The sequence below is a fragment of the Strongylocentrotus purpuratus genome, unplaced genomic scaffold, assembly GCF_000002235.5.
Source record: "Strongylocentrotus purpuratus isolate Spur 01 unplaced genomic scaffold, Spur_5.0 spur5_contig_827, whole genome shotgun sequence".
In the NCBI taxonomy this organism is placed as follows: domain Eukaryota; kingdom Metazoa; phylum Echinodermata; class Echinoidea; order Camarodonta; family Strongylocentrotidae; genus Strongylocentrotus; species Strongylocentrotus purpuratus.
In genome coordinates this window covers 1,157,901-1,176,692 of record NW_022145532.1, presented here as the reverse complement: position 1 = coordinate 1,176,692, position 18,792 = coordinate 1,157,901, and the positions used below count along the sequence as shown (strand labels likewise).

Sequence of the window (18,792 nt, the reverse complement as noted above, 5' to 3'; positions counted from 1 at the left end):
ATATATCATAGAAGTAGTTCAAGTTGTGCCAATTATATTTAATTGAAATAGTTCGAATCAACTCAGTGGTGCCTGTGAAAACAAATAATGGAATATACCTTGATGAATCCGGAATATCTGGAAATACAGATATTTTTTTTAGTATATAACAAAAATTTTGTATCAAATGTTTAAAAATCACAATGTGGATGTAACATATGAATCTGTGTTTAATTATTTGACCGTTCCCCGAGAAGAATTGGATTGAGACCCATTGTTAAATCTTACTTAATAGGCGTTTGAGAATGTAAAATGATAAGCAACCCCAAAAATGAATTTGTGTAACTGGAGAAATGTTCTAGTATAGATTCCTACATCAAATTTGAATATGCACTATTTCAGTTATTTAGCAAATTTATGAGTTTATGACAAATTTTTTCTACAAAGATTTTCACTTATTTTTGAACTGCCTCTTAGGTGTTTTTTTTTTCTTGGAATTTATGTAAGTTTTTAGTGAATACAATATACTTTTGAACAATAAATGCGTCATAAGCACATCGTAAGTGTTTTCATTTTAATAAGTTCTTTCATATGGACGTATGCATGTATATATATATATATATATATATATATATATATATATATATATATATATATATATATATATGTCTGCATGAAATTTTATCAGCTTCATTGTATGAGAAAAAGGGGTTTGTGTAGTGTAAGAGACGAATACATATATACCATACTATGACTATGAACCTTGGACTGGGTGCACTGAAGCCATTCTGCATAATAAAATAATTCTGTGCACAATTTATTGAATCGATTGACCGGGGTAATAGTATATCTGTAAAGCGCTTTAAGAGACATTGTAGATGTATTAAGCGCTATAAAAAGCAGAATATTATTTTTGTTGGTAAATGACATCTGTAGACGGTTTAAATAAAAGAAATCATGTTGCCTAGAATGATTATTTGTTGTCATATTTTTATTTCAGTCATGGAATGTTGAGTGCGAGTCTTCTAAAATGAAAATTTGCTAGAAATCACTTTCAATGAAAAGCACATCACACATATCACAAATTACAAAACCGTCATAGGTACAAATTTAATACACGTTTTAATGGGACGTTGGTGAACTAGTACTTATGACGGTTTCGTGAAACGCTGCCCTGGAGTCCTTGAGGTAATATGTGATCGGGAAAACTTGTTCAACTTCCTTAAAAGGCGGTCCAACCCTTGTAATAAGTTCATTTGTATGAAAGCGGAAAAATGAGAGAAACGGAATAGTGAAAGTTTGAAATAAATTGACCAATAATAAGAGTAATAAATGATTAAAATATGAGATCACTACAGCCATGTGAATCTCAATTAGCAATTTTTTCAATGGATCGTGTTGTACATGGAGTAGCGGACAACTCTCCACATCTGGTGTGAGCAAAAATATCAATAGTTCACGGTTTTCCAAAATGCTTTCTTCCTTGGGGGCACTTCTCAAAATATACATATATCCATTACTAATTTTCACTGTAAAATCTAGGACATGCTTGCCAAGTAAGTAACAGAAGCAAAACTTGGCTACATGTGGGAAGACTATATGAGTCCAGAGTCATACAAAGACATTTCAATCATATTGTGTGTTGAAACAAATTTGAATTTCCCATACTTTCATAAATTCATAACTTTCCAAATTTTTGTCCAATTTTGTTCAAACTTTCAACAGTCTGCTTCTCAGATTGTTATGCTTTCATTTAAAGTTGTATGTCATCAAGGTCTGATTTCACTTTAACCTTCTTTACTCTTGACTTGGTTACAAAACATTGTTCACAGGTGCCCTCTCAGGCATCATTAATTTTCAGTCCTTAACAATCAGCAAGATTTACATTTAAATTTGTTTACAGTAGGGTTTGCCATTCTTAAACCAATGGATGTATCGTTTCTCAAAAGTAGATTTGATAAATATGCATTCTTTTATGTAGTCGGCAGAGTTTATTTCTTCACCTCGATATCTATTCTATTCCAACACTACTGAACCCTCATACCTCAGTCATACTGCCAAACTGACTCCATACCGACAGACTCTTGGCCATTCTGTCATTTTTGTTCAGTCCGTTATTGGTGTGGCATTGAATTTTGTTGATGTAACTGCGGTACGACCCTAACTTAACCTTACATGAAACAATAGTGCAATCCTAACCCAAATCCAATACCTTTGATGCAATAACCTGGGTTGGTAATTATCTGAAAGCCCATTTTGTGCTCATTTAGCAAATCGGTATTCCAGTCGGCAGAAGATGCATTGCAAGTATGCTTTGATGCACGCCTGTGGTGTGCACGCAGTAGTTAAATGAGTTATTAAAACAAGTTTGGGTACTCTGTAATCTCTATTAGCACTCAATTAACTTCAAAAAGATAAAAGACCCAACAGGTCTCTTAAAGCCACACTGTACTACTTGCTCCCTCTACATAGAAAACTTCCCCAATTGGTGCCTATTGGTCCCCCATGATCCTCTTTTTCTTTTAATTGAGAGCTGAGTTAATGAGATAGCTACCTGTCAGTGACCTCGCTGTGTGGTCTAATCCCGTCTGGCTGAACTAGTACAGCCGGCCTTTAATTTTTCTGTTTTTTCACGAGACGGCACTCTTTCACTCTTTTTTTGATGTTACGTGATGGAAGTTCAAATCCAAGGATGACATGTTTGATTAAATGAGAATTACCTTCTTTATTTCAAATACGAAGGAGCGGTCTCAATATTAGTTTTAAACAATTGGTGGAGGTTTGAAGTCAAGAAAGTAAAATTATTGCAAGGCTGAAAGCCGTTCCCGCTGGCTGGGGTTGATTACACATTTTCCTATGTTGAGTTTGGAGCGCATATACAATTATACATCGTTTTTCTTTGTTATAGTGTATCTGATTGGTTGGAAATTGGCAAAAAAGAGAAGGGACATATTTTGATGACACAGGAGCTAGTTGACCACCAATTAGGCTTTTAGAATACCAATTTGGAGGTCAAATAGCGCTCAATTAACTTTAGGACTTAAAAGTTTAGTGAGCTTTCAGAATACTGCCCCTGGAGTAAATATTGATGGAGCATGTGTTGAATCACCCGTTTACACAAATCTGTCATAAAAGTTATTCTTCATCATTGATGACTTACGTGGTCAATTTTGATGAACCATCTTTCAATGCTTAATTACTTCTTTTTATTTATTTGAAAATAGATGTTCTGAATAAAAAAATGATACAAGTGAATAACAATTCCATTTAAAAAATGACCTTTTATTTACAAAAAAGAAATCAAATCAGTAATTAGTATGGGGTTCGAAGTTGAACGAATTCTACAAGAGAGCACAATTATGAACTTGATTGTTGGTCTTTCTAGATAATCACTTTGAAGTCTATTGGTTCTTTACTCCTGTCAAACATCCAATCTTAACTCCTGGCACAATGCGGTAATGTACATCGGGTATCCCACCACAGGTAGACATGGTAGACGATGTACTGCTAATGTCTGTACGGCAGCCAATATGTCAATGTAATGTCTACGAACATGAGACCTTCATGTCTCTTCATGATCCTTCCTCTTTAGAACTGGTTGAACCTTTAGACTTCCTATGTTTGGTCTCTCCAGACATGGCCGCCTCTATCTCAGAAGCATATGTCTCTCGTATAATCTTGAATGCCTGCTTCGTGGCAAAGGCAATCCCTGTGACGGGATCAACATATCGGGCAGGGTACCGCGTGATAGGGCACAGCTGCTTAGGGGGAGCCCTCTTTCGACCACGAGGGAAACTATCCTTGAACATCTGTGGCTCGCTGTACATTATGAAGTTCCTACAGCACTTTTCACCTGACTTTGTCTTTCCTCTTGTGGCTGGATGTGTTGACCTGCAGAAATTACATAGAACAGAATGTTTCAAGGTCACAAAAAATGTGTATGTCCTCTTGAAGCTACCAAATTGGGTAAAATGTTTGAATAAATACTGTTTGAGGGATGCCAGTTAGAATTGATCAGAGGGTATGAAAATCACCTAGAATGAGCTAGTTTGTTCACAAAAAAACCTAAACTATGGTATGAAAATAACTTGCCAGGGCCTGAATTCAGGCTTATTGCCTGAAAACTGGCATCCCTGTTGGTTATGCATGTTGATTTAGCATTAGGGTAGTTGAAAGCAATGATAAATGAAATAACAAATTTGTTACATTTCACATAAAGACCACCAGCCATGTGCAAAATAAAATAGAGAAATCAGTTTGTGAAATGTATTGAAGTAACATGTACATACCCTGATTGTGACTGTTCCACCTTTTCTACGTTGACATCTACTTCCTGTATCTTGGGTTCAACTGGCATTGATGTGGAATGAAAGCGAATGAACGGTCCCATAAATGCCTTCTTGAACACCTTGGTCTTCTTTTTCTCTTCTTGTAGCTGCTGGAATAGGTCTACAAAACAGAATAGATCAAAACTGTAACTACCTAGCTTCCGTGTCAATAAACCTGGACAATCTGCTGTTTAATACACTTAAAGGGATAGTTGAGTGATGTTGCACAGGGCACTACACAAAATAATTTTTTTATGAGATAATAAAAAACTGAGTGTCAAATTTGAAAGGACATACAATTTAAATGACAAAATCATCTTTGTTTGATCGATATCAGTTCAGAGACGGCTGAAATATCCATAAATGATTTCTAATATTTGTGGTGCCCCACAAATATTCGATAATTTGAACCAGCCGTTGAAAAACAAGATAGTGCCTTATACATTTTATTCCAGCCAATGCCGATTTTGGCTTTTTGTTGGCTTTTTCGAGTTGGTTATAATACGCACAACCAGCCGGCCCATGTATTGTTAGTATTAATTAATTAATTTATCAACGGTCACCATAGTTGTTTGAAAGTGGAGCTGAATTGGTATGATCATATTGGCTAAATTTCATACGTTTTGGAGTCTAAGATTACCTTCATAGCAATTTTAGGTCCTAAAAGAGCACTAGAAATGTCATAAATAAGAATAAGAGCAATAACCATGCACTTTGAAGGCGTTTGCGGTCTGAAACAAGAACTCAACTATCCTTTTAATACCCAAATTGAAAGATGTTACTCCTCTTTACACCAAATATGGAAATGTGGTGATTTTGCCAACAGCAATTTTATTAGTGCTGTAAGTCAGACGCTATGTTCGTGTTCAGTTTGGTTCGGCAGAGTTCGGCAATTTTTCACCCGAACTTGGTTCGGTTCGGGGTTTGGTAATATAATAGCAAGCAGCGTTATAGCCACGGCACTCGGCACTGGGCGGGCTGGCCGGCCGGGCCCGACCAGCACGGAGGACCTCTGCCCACTCCTGATGAACAACACTGCTTCCGACCAGCACGAATTTCACATTAAAAAACTGCTCTAAACGTAATTATTTGTGAAGAAAATTACTATTTCGTATTTCCGTCTTGAATTGTGTTTTATTTTCAATTTTAAAAGAATCATGTTTTCAATTTGTCAAAAAAATATATTTTTTAAAGATTTTCTGAGACGGTTGTTTTCTATTGTTAGAGTCATGAAAGATGCCATCTTGAATAGCGACTCAGGCTCGTCGATTACTGTTTTTTACAAGTGTTTATTTTCAATAGGAAAAATATAAAATCCCTATTTTTCCTGAATAAATAAATACTATACTATAATATATATTTATTTCATTATTTATATTGTACAATTTGTCCAATATTGTTACAATTAAAATATCAATTTTTTCTTTGTTGAAGGGGTTTGAGCTGAACTTGTTTTGATCAGCGCCTATCACGCACATGTTTATGGCTTGCGATCGCAATGTAGCAGAGGTCAGGATTTGGGATTTAAATGGCGCCAGTGTAGTCGCAGGCATAAATCACAAAGGTGGAAAACGGGAAAAAGTAAATATAAAATGAGCAATCATAACATGAAAATTAAGTACAAAATGACAAGTTTATTAGCGTTTACATTTTTCTGCCGAACATCCCAACCAGGCCTTTGCGTTCGGTTCGGAAGTGCCATGTTCGGCGAACTTCCGTTCAGTTCGGCGGTTCGGCTACAGCACTAAATTTTATAGAGTATAACTATGAAATAACAGTCATTTGACAGTTCCTCCCATATAAAAGTAACCATCTGCATTAGGAATACAATATATATCTCAATATTGGAAAGAAGTAGCTAATTGACATCAACTCCAAATGAAAAAATATTGCCAACATTGATATGCTAGTGGGTATTACAAAAGATAAATGAAATAAACTATCCTGGACATATCATAACGATCCATGAAGTATTCTGAAATTGAAAAAGTAGCAAACTATGAGGCGGCTCATGCTTTAATACTCACTCAAGTCAATCAATCAATCAATGGTTGGGTATTGTATTTATTGTAAAGATTGGCAAGATTTAGATTCGTTTCATTTCCCATGAGTATTCAAAGTAGTCTTAACAAGAAAATACTACAAGTCTTGAATAGAAAATGTTGTATGAAGTTCTCAACATAAACCTATAATATGAATTGTCTCTTAATCTATATGGTTCATACAAACATGCACCATTTAGTTGTCAAAGTGTTCACTTACCAGTACTCAGAGTAACAATTCTTGTATTGCATAAAATATCATTCATGTGTGCAGAATAAAACAAAACAAACAAAACAAACACACAGAAACGACCACTGACCACTTGTCATTAATGGGGCAAAGCTAAGGAGCTTTGGTTCCAAAAAGGCCTTTTGTTTTCGACAACGCACAGAGATATAACTGACTGATCAGTCCAAAGTTAGTTTAAATAGAATCTTTTGGCACTTACAGAGCGAGTGAAGATTTTTCTTCTCGGTGATCTTAGCCTCCACAAGTAGTTCCTCTTGAGTGAGTCTCCTCATCTCTGGAACCTTCCTCTTAGTCTTCTGTTGCTTGGAAATCTGAGCCTTGGTTTCACGTTCCTTGATCCGTATCTCAAACTCATTCACCCGCTGTATGGTTGAACGTCTGCTGGACTTACGAACTGAGTGATAGACAGAACATAAAAGAATAGATTATAAAGGGTATTTGTTAGCGAGTGTCCTATTGGCTGAAAAGATGTCACTTAACACTCTTCATTTTGTTATATGTGCACAAGCAAGCGTGCAATATAACAACCTCTTTTGTAGAGTAAAATACATGCAAATGTGAATTAGACTGCACATATCTGTCATTTGCATTATCTAATAGCTGCCCACATCTGACGCAAGACAACCTGAATCTAATCAAGAAGGCCCGACTCCAAAGGATCGCAAATATCCTACGTCTTATATGATACATATTTAATGAATTTCATATATTCACCTCAAAATTAAGGATTTCCCTCGTGCTATCATATCTCAACCTTGGTTTGGGGCAATTCCACGGTAACGGAAGGACACTCAGACAAGATTTTTGAACTTCAGGTTCATACTAAAAGAACTGTTTTATTAGTATAAGATGTGAAACAGTACAGATATAATACCTATATAAGTGCCTTTAATTCTCCCCCAAAAAATTGTCATTATAGTTAAGTAGTTTAAGAATGTGCATATTAATTATCTCGGTAACGGAAGGACAAAAAAATGGACATGGTTTTTCCAGTTAATTAGTGTTTATCCAAACTTTGTGAAGTTGATGAAGCTTTCCTCTTGACTGAAACACATTTTGTTCCCCATAGTTTAATACATACTAATAAAACATTTCTTTTAGTATGAACCTGAAGTTCAAAAATCTTGTCTGAGTGTCCTTCCGTTATCGTGGAATTGCCCTTTGCAGCCTCAGTGAAATATAGAAATCACTCGGGAAATTTTGAATTTGTCAGTTAATATGTTTTGTTACATTGAAATGCCAGAGCATGCAATATTTGCAAAATATAATAGGCTTGATTACTAAAGATAGTAGTGCAGACATGCAGAATTATCTATTGTAAATAGTGGAGATAATCTATTCATCAACACCATCTCCCCACTTGCGAATCGCTATGCTACTGATGTTAGATATTTCTTTAAACAAATGCACATGCTCTACAGTATGTTCACTTGTAGTGACTAGAGAACTCGCATATTTGCTCCTCCATACAAAATGACTACCAGTAAATGCAATTTTTCAAGATTTGATGGCAGAGCTGGATATCATCCATAATCTATCTTGAGTACAGCCCAAAGAAAACTGGAAGTTTAAGATAGTAGTGTAGTGTACATGTACAACAAATGGGAGAGTTATCACATCGCACATCACAGTCAAAAGCCCAATTATTTGTTAAATTTTAGATTTGTATGCATTTGGTTAATTACATTCCTAACTTGCATACCACTTATGTCCCGTTTGCAGGCCCAAAAAATGAAAAGGTTAAATTCCACCAGCATTTGAAAGATAATACTAATTTAAAACTTCCCTCAATACGTAAAGGCTTGAAAATGTCTTTTTGTGGGGAAAAAACGACCTTTCGTTGTAGGATCGAATTTAGGGATTGCAATCCTTTTCGTAAAATAGTCTAATTTTCAGACCCTCGTACCAAATGGTGTAAGTTTTGTGCTGCGCAAAGATTCAGTCAGTTTAATTTTGGCCATTACAAGAAGTGGGTTATTGATGTAGACAAATGCTCATGTACCCTTTACAGCTCATTTTATGTATCTTATTATAGTCCGGCAGCCAAATCAAGATTATTGGCCTAACCTTGTTTTATGGTCTATAGTTTTTTTTTCAATGGATTTTGATTGATTAGACCTTCTATTTCAAGAATCCGATTGCTGACACTCTGTCAGCCTTGAGCAATTTAAGATATATGACGTCATACAAAATGGCCGCCAAAGTACATGATTTTCCTTTAAAAATGAATAATAAATATATAATAAGGATTTTTTCTACAATTTTTGGCAGCCAAATGTCTGTATCTCTCTACGACCATCACTAAAAATATGTTTCGTGGTGTTGCATGGCTAGAGATGACCAGCTTATTTGCATATTTTGAAATAGCGCCCTCTATAAACACATTAATTTGAATAAAATATGTGTGCCAGCCAAATGCCAATTTCTTAAATCTATGTCACGTTGAAATCATATTAAATGCTTTTTGGGGGAAACAATTGCAGTTGTGCTGCATTAATCTTTCATCGTGTTTGGTACAAATTTAGATAGGGTAGGTGTGGGGAATGGAAGACCCTTTAGCAGATTTGCATAATTTACATAAACATGAACAATGTTACACATACAGACATTTTTGTATTCTCTTTAGTATTTTTTCTCTTTATTTGGTAACGAAATTGTGGTGATGATGTAACTGATTAATAAGATAACAATGATTAATGACGTCATCACCAAAGGTCTCTCATTACCTACATGTGTAGGTAATAAGGGACAGTTACAATTCAAGACATTTTAAATACAATTTGAATGAAAATGGGATTGTTATAGTTAGTTCAAACACTTTTTGAAAGATATACATGCAGCCAATGAACTTACTGTAATTTTGAAACGATTTTAAAACAATGGGGCCCAAAATATTTCTGTAGTTTTTTGTTTACAGTAATAAAGGTGCTCTCAAATATGTTAAAATACTTTCAGAATAATGTTCTGGCAATATGACTTTTACATTTATCAAACTCACAGCATAGAAACAACTTCTTAAAATTAAATGCATTCAAATTAGAATGGTGACACATTTCTGATCAGACACCATTCATAATGTGAATTACAACACCCATTCACAACACACAATGGCCATAAGCTTTCTGTGATGGTTGGCACATTTCATAAACTTCCTTTTAAAACTATTTTTTTTAAGAGCCACCCCTAAATATCTGCATACACCACAACATTCAGTGAAAATCGTGTTTTTATATCAGAGCAAAATTTTACGATCAAAATTGCTTATCTTGGTCAATTTTGCCAATTTTCTCGTAGAGAGAACGCACTGTAGTCTTCGAAATGAATTGGATATATGCAGTAGTGTTGTTGAAGGCCACATATGTCGCTATATCAATATTGGAGCCAACACGGACAGACAGTGATGGGTTCAAGCTTGGTGGTCTCCAATTCCCTACACCTACCCTACATATGTCAAGAAAAAATGGCTATGAAAGAATTTATTTTTCAACAAATCGGTGAGAAGTGGTTTAACGGCACACATTATTATTCAATTAATAGGCTTTATTTAGACCAGCATTGCTCCAACGTCAGTGAATGTGGATAAAGCAGTTGACATCTATACTAGACAGATGCATGATTTTCAAAAGAAATTACCTGGTGGATTCTATGTCACAATTTCCAAGAATGTTCAAACCGTGGCAGCCATGAAGAAGTCAATGTTGGGGTACGAAAGTCTATGAAAAGTTGATCTACTCCAGAGTAATAGGACTGCAGACAAGTTCAAGAGAGGCCAATGTCAAGGACATTTTGTCATAAGAGCTTTCACCAGTCCCAACATCACTTTTTGATGATTTTGGAAACGAGCACTCCCATGTCAAAGACGGACTTATAGAATTTGACAAAAGTTGAGATGTCAGCCAGGCATCAGACACTGGAACAACCTTGTACAGTCATTGATGGTTGTGCTCTGCTGTGGATGAAAATCTGATGATGTTTGCTTGGTGTTTGACAGATCCGAGAGTATTTAGAGGTCATAACGGGTCGAGAGTCTTCCAACTCAGTCCCGCGTCACTGCTGCCCTCCAAGAAACTATCTCTTACTGTTCGTCGTCGTCGTCGTTGTCATATAGATCATGGCTCACCCTTGTGACCCGTTTGATGAGACCTTTTGATCGGCATCTGTCTCCTGCAATCCGGTAGAGTGTCTTTAGTATTTAGAGGGTGGCTAGTGATTTCCCTAAGGTCGTCAGTCCATCTGAGCTTGAGTCTTCCTTTGTTACGTGTTTCTTCAAAGGTACCTTGAATGATAATTTGTCAAGGTTGTCTCCTGATCTTCTGCTAACGTGACTAAACTATTGTAGCTTGTACTTGTCAATCCTGGTAGCAAGTGGCGGTTGATCTCCGATGATGGACATTAATTGTGTCCATTGGTGTTGTAATCTCTTCATGATATCCCAAGTAGCTTCCTCCAACACCACATTTCAAAGGCAGATATTGCCGAGCTTCCACCCTCCTTGACAATCATTGACCCAAGAACATTATATAAACTTGTCCACTTGATCAACTTCTTCTCAATCAACCACCATGCTCTGTTGCATGTAGTTAATTTCCACCAATCATGATCTTGGTCTTTTTCACATTGAGGTAGGGTCCAAATTATTCACTTGCATCCTTCACTCTTTTTTAAGGAGTTCTAGTAGTTCTTCTGATGTTCTTGTTATAAGTGTTGTTAGTGGAATACTGAGCAAAAACACTTAGAGGGGCAGAAAAACAATCTGCATCACCACCACTCTTACATGTTACATGCAGGCCCTGCGGAACTTTTTTTTAAAGCGGGGTGGGGGGGGGGGGTTGAAGTATTTACGATCAGGAAGAGAGGAGCGCAAATTGGCGTGGTGTTCAAGGGACACAGCCCCCGGAAGCTCAAGGGTTTCAGGCATTTATTAACTGTAAGATGAACATATTTTGATACCTCATTTCACCTCTGGTCACTTTCTTTCTTTCTTTCTAGTTCTCTTTAACATACTTTATACAAAAAGTGAGGAAGGCTCGAGTCCCCTGAGCCCCGCTGTTCTGCGGACCCTGACATGTAGGCTTTTAAATAAGCATATTTTTTGCTTGACTGTGGATTTAGGATTTGTCATTTTCCAACATACGCTTAACAAATAATAATTTACTAAAAAGTGAGAAAAAACCCAGGAAAATCATGTCATTTCAGCAACATTTGTAAATCACTGGTATCGAATATATAAACAAAAAACAGTTTGAATTTTGTTTGGGGGTTCAACTGTCCCCCCCCCCCCCATACCCTTCCCCATTAATACGCCAGAGAGTGTTGTATTGTCGGCGTATCTTAGGTTGGTGATCGTTCGTCCACCAACAGAAACTTGACCATAAAATGCCTTTCTCATGATGAATTCAGCATAGATGTTGAAAATTTATGATGATAGGTTGCAGCCTTGACGGACAACTTGACCAATAGTAAACCTTTCGGTGTCGCCATTCTCTGCTCTTACTGTTGCTTCTTGGTATTGGTAGAGCGACTGGATGAGTTGAATTATATGTGCTGGAAAGCCCATCTAGCTCATAATCTTCCATAGGCGTTTATGTTGTACGCAGTCAAAAGCTTTGGAAAGATCAATAAAGCTAGGGAGAGAAGTTGTTGAAACGTGTCTCTAGTGTTGCTAACTTCACTATCTTTTCATGACAACAAACTACAGTTGATCGACATCATAATTATATGCGCGAGTCTGCAGGATGATTGGGTGCTCAGAAATAGGCAAAAGCACAAGCAGGCCTTTACCGTCAAGATGAGGTTCTTGTTGAAGTGATTCTAGTCAGTGATGTCATGCCAAGGAAAGGTCTGTCCACAACATAGTTATGATGAAGCAGGCAACATCAAAGAACAGCAAGCGATTGGAATTGATGCTAATGAGAAGATGTATGTTAGGGTCCTAGTGGATGACACAGACGTCTACGTACTACTTTTGCATCATTATCTACATGACGGACTTATAAAACGCCAATGAACATGGAGACGCCCCTTCACAAATCGAACTGTTATTGATGTTCCTGCCAATGTAGACAAGTTAGGAGATATCATTCCATCGATGTTGGCAGGACATGCGTTGACGGGATGCGACACTCTTGGGGCATACTTTGGCATTGGATAGGGTACAATGCTGAAAGTGATGAAGCAGAAGATTCGACTCCCTTAGGACTGAGTTGGCAATGTTGATGCAGTATGGTCATATGTCATCACTCAACCTACTCAATGCTTTGCTTCAGGTTATGGACAGTCAACAACCAACTGAATGTCAGAGGCTCGTATATCAACGTGTGGCTATCAAGGGTCCGAAGACTAGGAGCTCCAAATACCCCCAAACCTTGCCTCACTACCTCAAACTACTGAAGCGTTTGTAGAAAATGTTAAGAGAACTCATTTGCAAACATGCGTGTGGAAGCACGCATTACAGTCACGACCTTACTTTGCAGAATTAAGTGTTAAATGACACCCTCTTCCGCATGGAATATTTTAGGGTTCCCAACACTTTAAAGGGCTTTTAAACAAATTTCAAGATTTTGAAGCAAACTTATAAACGGATATAGTCCTGTATCGTAGTGGTAGTTCGTAATTTTTAGGTTAATTTAAAAGAATCTAGTACCTTAGAATACAAATCTAGTTTCTTAACGCTGTCACTGAAAATGGGCATTTATCACCATATGCCACCTCATATCTATGGGACAGAGAGCATAAAATTCAACCGTGTTTTCTTCGAGTATCAAATTACAAAATAAAAATAAATGTGCAGCACAATCTTTACTCACTGTATCCAGTGCATCTGACTCATGCCATATGATAATCTCATGTTAGAAATTGGTATTTGGCCATCATTTTGACCTATGCAAGTTAATGTGTCTATAGAGGGCGCCATTCCGAATTATGCAAATTTGCATATCATTTGTGATCATACAGCATCGCAATTTTTATTTAGTGATGATTCTAGAAAAAAATCAAGATATTTGACTGCCATTTAATGTAGTAAAATGCTGTTAAAACTTTTTATATCATTAATTTTGGTTAAAAAGGGGATTTTGGCGGCCATTTTGTATGACGTCACATATCTCAAATTGCTCAATGCTGACAGAGTGTCAGCAATCGAATTCTTCAAATTGATGGTCTAAAGGACTATAATCCGAAGAAAAAAAAACTATAGACCCTAAAACAAGGTATATCGAGATGGCTGCCGGACTATTACCAAAGAAAAAATGAAGTCAGTCTGTCCCTCAATAGTGTCTGACAGGGAAGCCTAGGAAGTAAACAGGTTTCCTTGCATAATTTGAATACTAGGACACTGCCAACGTTTAAATTTCACAGATATGACATACATGACGTATTCATAATTCCTGCAAAGTTATACAGAATTTGATGTTGGCTGCAAATAGTCCCTTTAGATAAACCCTTTTCACACAACTCAACTTGCTACAAGGCTAGATAGCTCTTTACATGACACGGTTAGTTACAGCCAGCCTTACTTTATTCAACATTATATTCTTTTGAAATGTGTAAAATTTGCAATGGTTTGTTTGTTATATATTTGTAAAAATACAAAAGAAAAAGAAAATCAAACAGAAATAAATCAATCAAATCAATCAAATCAAATCAAACCTGAACTATCATCCTTGGAACTATGTTTCCGCTTTTTAACGCTTGGTGTACCAGTAGTACTTTTCTCTTTCTTTTCTCTAGGGATGTGACTTGTAGGAGATTTCTTCAAGGCAGGTTTGCTGGCAGGTTTGATGGCAGGTTCCTGTCAGAAATCGGTTAAATATGGGGAGTGCTATTTAATGGGAGGCACAAAACATTCTATACAGATTATGCACAATAAAGAACAGAGAGAAAGACAAGGGGTGTACATAGACAGCCAATAGATAAATTACACATGACGATGAAGAGAGAGAGAAAGACGGATATTTTGGCATTCTAAAACTAAATTCTACCTTCAGCAAAGTTGCATAATGAGTTACTTCCAAGACTCTTTCTAATTTCTGTTCATCGATCAACATGAAAATAGTGAACACACATCTTACAGGAGAAATGACAAGATGAAAGGCACATAAGTATAAATTGATATTACACTAAAGAAAGGGGAATTCAGGTTAGTCAGATGACGACATACAAGAGAAGTTAACCTAGCCCGATCCCACAGGAATCTTACCTTGTAGGATTTAGTCATCACTCTGCGTTTCCTCTTTGTTCCCTCATCATCACTGCCACTGATTGGTTCATCATCTTCTGGAGCATCGATATCACTATCTGATGAGGAGTCCGCATCACTCTCCTCACTGGAATACTCGTCATCACCAGATTCCTGCAATCACAAGCAATCACACAAAATATATGTCATTCTTCACTATTCATACCTAACCTTGGAATAATTGTTGTTGACCTACTTCTCTGCTTGCCACAATAATTTAATGACAAAATTGATGAAATAGCAATGGACATTACTGTATAGTAAAAAAAAGTTGTACTTAGAGAGGCAGACTAACTTCAGCCTGGCTTAAACCTGGTTAAACTTATACTGAACTGCTTTATGAAGCCCCAAGTGTCAACTTCTTTACTCTGTACAAATTAGTTTGGTTATGTAACAAAATATACTAGTGAATTGAAATTCATATTTCATATGGATGACTAATTTTTAATTATTAACATAACAGCAAAACAATCAATATATTCATTACACACTTAACTTAAACTTGGACTAAATAGGGTAGTCAGCATAAGGCAAATCATCATGTACAAAGTTCTACCCAATAAAAGGTCAATTAGCGACAAACAAAAAAGGTAAAGTTAGATTTACTGTAACGTTTACAAAAAACAACTAGGTTATCTCACATCCTGGAATCCTCCATAAGTAGTTGTGTAGAATTCATCTTCCTGTTCTTCTGCCAGGAGTCTGTGCATCTTGCTGCCGGCATTGGCTCTCTTCTCCCTTGATTGGACAAGCGACATGGTTTATGATCTAACGCTCTCCTACAATGGAACCAATGAAACAGAAAACAAGATGAAAATAGATCATAATAATCATAATAGATAATAACCAAAAAATTGTTTACCAAGGGAAGCCTCAGCAGCATCAATGCTCTTATTCCTGAGGACCCTGCAAGAGGCCATTTCAAGATGAAATCATTGGCACATGGGCAGCAGAAAGAGGTCATTTGTACTAGAATTGTAAAACCCATAAAGACAAATACGGTCCTGGATTTGTGCTCATGAAAGTTGTGTAATCATTATTCATTTTATCATGAACGGCACATTCTCTGATACACAGGTAGAAGTACATGTATTACTCTCAAGAGGGGAGGGCAGACTAAAGGTATTCATAGAGCACCTCCATCACTTTGGCATTGTCATTGATTATTCTACAAGTACAATGCACAAAGTGGGACGCCTGGGGATTGAGCAACATTCATCAATACTCCTCACATGAACCTTTTTTTACACTTAACCAATCGCTATTCGCAGCGCTAGAGAGTAGAGGTCAATACGCATTAGCATTGACTCTCAACTCTATGCTTTGCTGGAGTGGGCAGGGTGCCGTTTCTCGAAACCGTCATAACTACAAGATCAACGACATCTCGCCACTGTCACGCAACTTGTCAGCTAAGTGTTTCACAAAGCCGTCTTTTCCAAGATGAGAGACAACTTCCGCGACAAGCGAGTTGTCACTGCTCCGAACCTGTCATATCTTTTTTTAATGCTGTAAAGCGCCACCACAAGTCAGTTTGTTGCTATTCCATGGGCCGCGAAATGTACGATTAGTTTCACTATCATTTTATGATTATGAAGGAAAAACTGTGATAACGCCATTACGAACGTGTAGATGGCGCACAGTTTATCCTTCATAATCATTTTGCCTTCGGCGTAGACTAGAAGGGATGAGATTGACGGCAGCGAGAGTTTAACACGGCTTGCAAGATTTTCAACATGGATGTTGATTTTGACCCATAATTTCCTTAAAAGGGACCATTAAACGGATTATTTCAATCAAGTTAGTAAGTGGAACCGATGTATTATAGCCTAGGCCTAATGTAAAATTGGATATGCACGAGGTAAAATGACATTTTGGGGGATTTTGGGGGCATAACAATACGGCCGTGGCAAGTTTGTTCATGTTTGTGGGAGGGGCCTAACGGCTAAAATCTAGCCGTGATATCTTCAACATAGGCTGGCATAGGCGATCGTTCTGTCTCTATAACCGGAGGTCTAGTGGAGCCAGACGTAGTCTCAGTGGAACAACCGACGGTATAGAGACTGAAGCTTTCGGTCTAGCTATCGTAGGTCTAGGTCTAAGTCAAAGCCATATTTGTTTGTTATTTTTTATATTTTTATTAGCCTAATGTAATATTGCAGCAACAGTGCATTTATTAGGATGTAAAGAGTGAAAATCTCGTTGTATATCTCATTCATCGCGGTCCTGCCGAACCGAACCATTTGATCCACTAGTACAGTCTACGTAAAGAGGCGGTCAGTGGACCCAGATGCAATCTCAGCGGAACCACCGTCGATATCATCTACTAGACTAAAGCTTTCGGTCTAGTCTGTCATGGCTTTGTGAAACGGTTTATCCACTTCATGACATCTCCGTAGGTCGCTGACAAAAATATGACTGTCATGGAGTTGGTTTCATGAAACGGCCCCCAGAGGTTAACGAAAGGTCGACTATGCTGTAACCAGCCGAGCATCATCACCCGTGTCCGAAAACGCAGACGCACCGCGCGCCACCGTCCTGGCGTTGCAACTCTGTGATAATAGAGTGGGATCCGCATTATCCGGCTTGGATTTGGACGAACACAATCACAATTTCAAAATACAAGAGAACATTCGACTTTAAAGTATTGCCCTAATTTACCGGTAACTAATCATCTATGATTAAATACTAACTAAACTGATCAAAATTACTTACGGTATGTGACAAAAGAGGTGAAACTATTCGGCTTCGAAGTTTGACTTGAGGTTGAAAATGTAGTGCTGTAGCCTGTATGTAGCGCTAGTGTGTTCCTTAGGTGTTTTTTTTTTTAGTTTCGCACTTTCGCTATACCGTACTTTTTTTTACAGGACTCTAGAGGGATAGGCATTCGTGCGTTCAATCAATATACAGGCTGCGCCTTTACATATTTCCTAGTTCTGTGGTTTGATTGACTGATTGATTGATTTTTATTTGCCAAGCTTCCAACCTACAACAATATATACGAATAACAGATCAAAATTAAGTCAGCTTGAACAGGATAATTAACCCATGAAAGCTCGAGAGCTTATTTCCAGAGGGGTCCCCTACAAACATGTACAAAATAAATAAGTTAAAATAGTAATATTTACAGACAGATACAAAAAGAAGAGAAGAAAAAAAGAAAAAAATATTAAAGATAATAATAATAATAACAACATTAAACTGATGATAGAAATGATAATAAGTACACGAAGAAAAAGAAGAAGGAGAAGAAGAAAAGGAGGAGGAGGAGGAGGAGGAGGAGGAGGAGGAGGAGGAGGAGGAGGAGGAGGAAGAGGAAATAATGATGAATTTGTAGAATTTCTACTGGCAGAAGAATACAAATTTCAATCATAAAACATGTCATTCGCTTCTCTTCTCTGACTCTCAGCTCGAAGAATCTCTTTTGCCGCTTTTAGAAAGGGCACTTGGGGGAAGGAGGAGGCGCCTACAAAAACATTGATATAATTATCATCACATATTGATGTTCTTTATACTTCCCTTTTGATCCGTACATTATCCTGTTTTCATGACTTAATTTCTTGAAGTATATTGTGGATGTCTTGTCAAAGAGGCAGGCTATAGCGGAATACGAGTGTAAAAGGGAAATCTCTTGGCTGACAGCCCTAGCTTTTACTTTCTGTATTTTTTGGTGTATTTCGTATGCAGAGGCAGCGCTCCAGGGAGGGCAAGGAGGTGCACAGTGCACCACCCCTCAAATTGCCCTTCATTTTTACCTCGAAAAGTGCCCCCTTTTTAACCTCAGTTAAATGCATTTTCTTTTAATAAGTGCCCATTCCCCTTCTCATAAGTGCCCCTTTCCACCACTGATCGATGCCCCTAGCTTTCAGATGCGGGAAGTACCCCTTTTCACCTCTGAAAAGATTTCCCTTTTCCTGTGACCCTTGCCCTTTCTAATTAGTGTTATTTCTCTTCTGATAA

At 37.3% G+C, this 18,792-nt stretch overlaps 1 protein-coding gene across 1 annotated transcript; it reads right to left on the bottom strand.

The window, feature by feature from the left end:
* Positions 1-3,240: 3,240 nt before the first annotated feature.
* On the bottom strand, positions 3,241-17,642 carry LOC115923022 (vacuolar protein sorting-associated protein 72 homolog). The gene is made up of 7 exons (XM_030983036.1): positions 17,548-17,642; positions 15,477-15,614; positions 14,797-14,949; positions 14,247-14,388; positions 6,799-6,993; positions 4,269-4,428; positions 3,241-3,870 (listed from the first exon to the last, which is right to left on the bottom strand). Exons 2-7 carry the CDS (start codon positions 15,591-15,593, stop codon positions 3,552-3,554), a joined length of 1,086 nt encoding a protein of 361 aa, XP_030838896.1. The 5' UTR covers positions 15,594-15,614; positions 17,548-17,642; the 3' UTR covers positions 3,241-3,551.
* Between the last annotated feature and the right edge of the window lie 1,150 nt (positions 17,643-18,792).

What these genes read in the sequence shown, in the direction of transcription:
- LOC115923022 (XM_030983036.1), bottom strand. Translation starts at nt 15,593, where the DNA reads ATGTCGCTTGTCCAATCAAGGGAGAAGAGAGCCAATGCCGGCAGCAAG. An exon ending in TGATGACTAAATCCTACAAG is followed by an intron (nt 14,389 to 14,796) that starts GTAAGATTCCTG and finishes GATTTCTGACAG; the next exon opens with GAACCTGCCATCAAACCTGC. An exon ending in GAAAAATCTTCACTCGCTCT is followed by an intron (nt 4,429 to 6,798) that starts GTAAGTGCCAAA and finishes TCTGTTTTGTAG; the next exon opens with ACCTATTCCAGCAGCTACAA.